General features: G+C 59.2%; 1 protein-coding gene across 1 annotated transcript in view; it reads left to right on the top strand.

The window, feature by feature from the left end:
* The first annotated feature begins 1062 nt into the window (after window positions 1–1062).
* KCNH6 (potassium voltage-gated channel, subfamily H (eag-related), member 6) overlaps window positions 1063–3026 on the top strand; it is a 30548-nt gene continuing 28584 nt past the window's right edge. The window contains exon 1 of the mRNA XM_009320430.1: window positions 1063–1264. Coding sequence (XP_009318705.1) covers window positions 1063–1264 — 202 coding nt within the window. The remainder of the gene's footprint in view (window positions 1265–3026) is intronic.

Below are 3026 nucleotides of genomic sequence, written 5' to 3' on the forward strand. Positions count from 1 at the left end.
CAGCCCAGAGCCGATGCCAAACGCTGAGGGAGATGCTGCTGGGGGCGGGGGGGCACAGCATCCACCAAATCAGCATCCCCAGCCCTCTGTCACATCCCAGCAAACCTGTCCCAGAGAGGGTCCTCCCCAGCCCAGCACCCCCCGATCTCCTTGAAAAAAACAAAAATCAAACCAAATCAAAGCTCTAGGCTGGGTCTCCCCCAGGATAAGAACGGAAGCAGCTCCATCTGGGCTGGCTGACACACCCCAGCACGACAGCGAGTCCGGCCCCAGCCCAGCCCAGGTGGCTGCAGCACCAGGAGGGGATGGGGCAGCACTACTCCCTGCCTCAGTTTCCCCTTTCCTCCACCTGAGCCCTTTTCTTCTTGAGCACAGGGGCCATGCAGCCCAGCAGGGTCTGGATTTCAGCTTCAGCCCGAAGGCACAATTATCCTGTAAAACACTGGCAGAATCATTAGTGTGACAGGTTTCACCCGGCTTCCCACGAAGCCAAGCCTCACGCTCACTCCTCCTCTTGTCCCTTGCCTGACTTCAGTCAAATCTGAGCAAGGGTGGGAAGTCTCCGAGATAACTCAGGTCCCTGATAAGCTCCTGGGGAGGGACGAACGCTGCAGCTCTTCCCTCTGCCTGCGGGGCCGGTCGGGGACAGATTGCCCATGTATTAGACAGCAGCGAGTCCCCACATGCGAGTGGTGAGACGTCGAGGCTGCACAGCTTGGCCCACCCCAGCAAAAACTGCCTTTACTGGGGACCCCTGCTTTGGGTCCCCCTGTCCCCACAGTCACCTATTCACATGAAATCGGGGGAATTTTCTCTCTCTGAAGAGCAGGGTAGCACCCAGGGCAACGTGGGCTGGCGCCAGCTATCCTCCCCCCAGACCTGTCACCAGTGTCCCTGGGGAGCCCGTCCCTGCACAAGCCCCACGGCGGGTGGCATCAAAAAGCTCAAGCACCCCCCAAACACCCAGGCTGTCCCCCATCGCTGCGGGTCCCCACCACCCCTCTAAGCCTCGTGCTCCCCTGCCTCCCCGCAGACCGCAAGTTCCTCATCGCCAACGCCCAGATGGAGAATTGCACCATCATCTACTGCAACGATGGCTTCTGCGAGATGTTCGGCTACTCCCGCGTGGAGGTGATGCAGCGACCCTGCACCTGCGACTTCCTCACCGGCCCCGACACCACCAAGAGCTCCATCGCGCAGCTCACCCAGGCCCTGCTCGGCTCCGAGGAGTGCAAGCTCGAGATCCTCTACTACCGCAAAGACAGTAAGAGTTGCTTTTCGGGCTGATGAGGTGGTGGGAGGTGTCACCTGCCCAGGATTTGGGCTGTTGGAAGCTGGTGGTGGGAGGCAAAGGGGGATCTGATGCTACCAGGGCATCGGGATTGCATCCAGACCCAGGGCTTTGCCGAGGGCAAGTCCATTGTGGCTCCCAGCGGGATGGAGCTGTCTCTGCTGTGATGGGGCACTGGGGGCGTTGGGACCTCAAGTGATGGAAGTTGTTGCCAGATTATTCGGGAATCAGGTCGTTTGCGAGCCCTTGGTGATGGCTCAGGGCTCCCGGGGCAAGCGATGGCATTGTTCATGGGATCCCTGCATCATGAATGAGGATCCCATGGGAAACCCACGGAGGAGCCAGGCTGGGACACGGGTCTCCCGGTCTGTGCTCCGAGACGAGATGAGACAGACCCCCCGCCTCTGCTGACAGCAGCTGCAGCCGACAGCCTCAGAGCCGCCTTTCCAGCGAGCAGGATGCGGCTGTGCATGCACAGGTGGAATTACATTAAGATGAAAATGAAGCTTTGATCGAAAATACTAGTGATTAGTTCTAATACTGCAGGAAGTTAAATAAATATTTACTGCTTGATGCTGCAAACCAGCCAGGGCTCCCAGGGGTGGGGGGAATGCAGATCGGGTGCTCGCTAGAGGTTAAAAATATTAAGTATTTCCTTTTTTCAACCTGTGGAGCTTTCCCATCGCTTTAGATTGTATTGATGGGAGCTTGGCCTGAGCAAGGGGCTGCACCCTGCTGCCGGCAGCTCCCGGGGCAGCAGGGCAGAGGAGAAACAACTGGAAGTGAAGGGAAGAAGGCAGGAGCCCTGGCTTCCCGCCCGGCACCCTATCTCCAGGGCTGGGACCCGGGTGTCCTGGCTTCCCTCCCAGACCCTATCTCCCGGGCTGGCATCCAGGTGCCAGCGTATCGGTCCCGGGAATTATCCGCTGGCAGCACCCCCGAGTGTTAACCCGCACGGTTAAGCCGGCGGGGCTGGACCCTGCACTGCGGAAGGATCAAGCCGCTCACCAGCCACGTTTCTCGTATGATTTTCCTCCCATCCTCACCGAGGGACCCGGTCAAGGCTCTTCACCGTGGGGTCAGTCCTGGGTGAAGCGGGGCCGGGGACCAGTGCGAGGGCTGGGCTGCGAGTTCCCCCTCAGCCGCTGCGGTTTGCAGGGGGCTGGCTGGAGCCCAGCGCAGCCTGGGAGGCACGAGGAGAAGCGGGCACATGCCGTCCCCCTGCTCCCATCCCAACGCCAATGCGTGGCCGTGGCAAGAACAGCGTGTGCAGCCCTGTTCCCCTCCCTCGGGATAGTTTCCCCATCCATCCCTGGGGACCGCTCGGCTAGGAGCCCGACCCAATGCCATCCTCCCTGCTTTGAAGCGTTCCCGCCGGGTTCACGGGACGCTTGGTCCCTGCTCTTCCTCTAGGCCACGGGAAACTCTCAGCGCAGCTCTGAGCTGCTTTCTTCTCTTTTTTATTAAAAAAAAAAAAGAAGGGGGGAAAAAAAAGCCCAGAAGCAAGCCCTTCATGTCTATTTTTAAAACCCATCCCCACTAGCAATATGCTTTCCAATTGTTTCCTCCCAGCACTCAGCCTGCGACCGCTCAGCCCATTATAAATGGGTCTTATCGGCAAAGAAAAGGCCTTCGCATTATAGGGAGCTGCTGCTTAATTAGCCGGCGGAGGCTCCGAACCCGCCTGTTCTCCTTTTCATACCGGCGGCAACAAACTCCAGCCTCCACCCTCCGG

This window comes from Pygoscelis adeliae, unplaced genomic scaffold (genome assembly GCF_000699105.1).
Source record: "Pygoscelis adeliae isolate BGI_AS28 unplaced genomic scaffold, ASM69910v1 Scaffold203, whole genome shotgun sequence".
NCBI lineage: Eukaryota > Metazoa > Chordata > Aves > Sphenisciformes > Spheniscidae > Pygoscelis > Pygoscelis adeliae.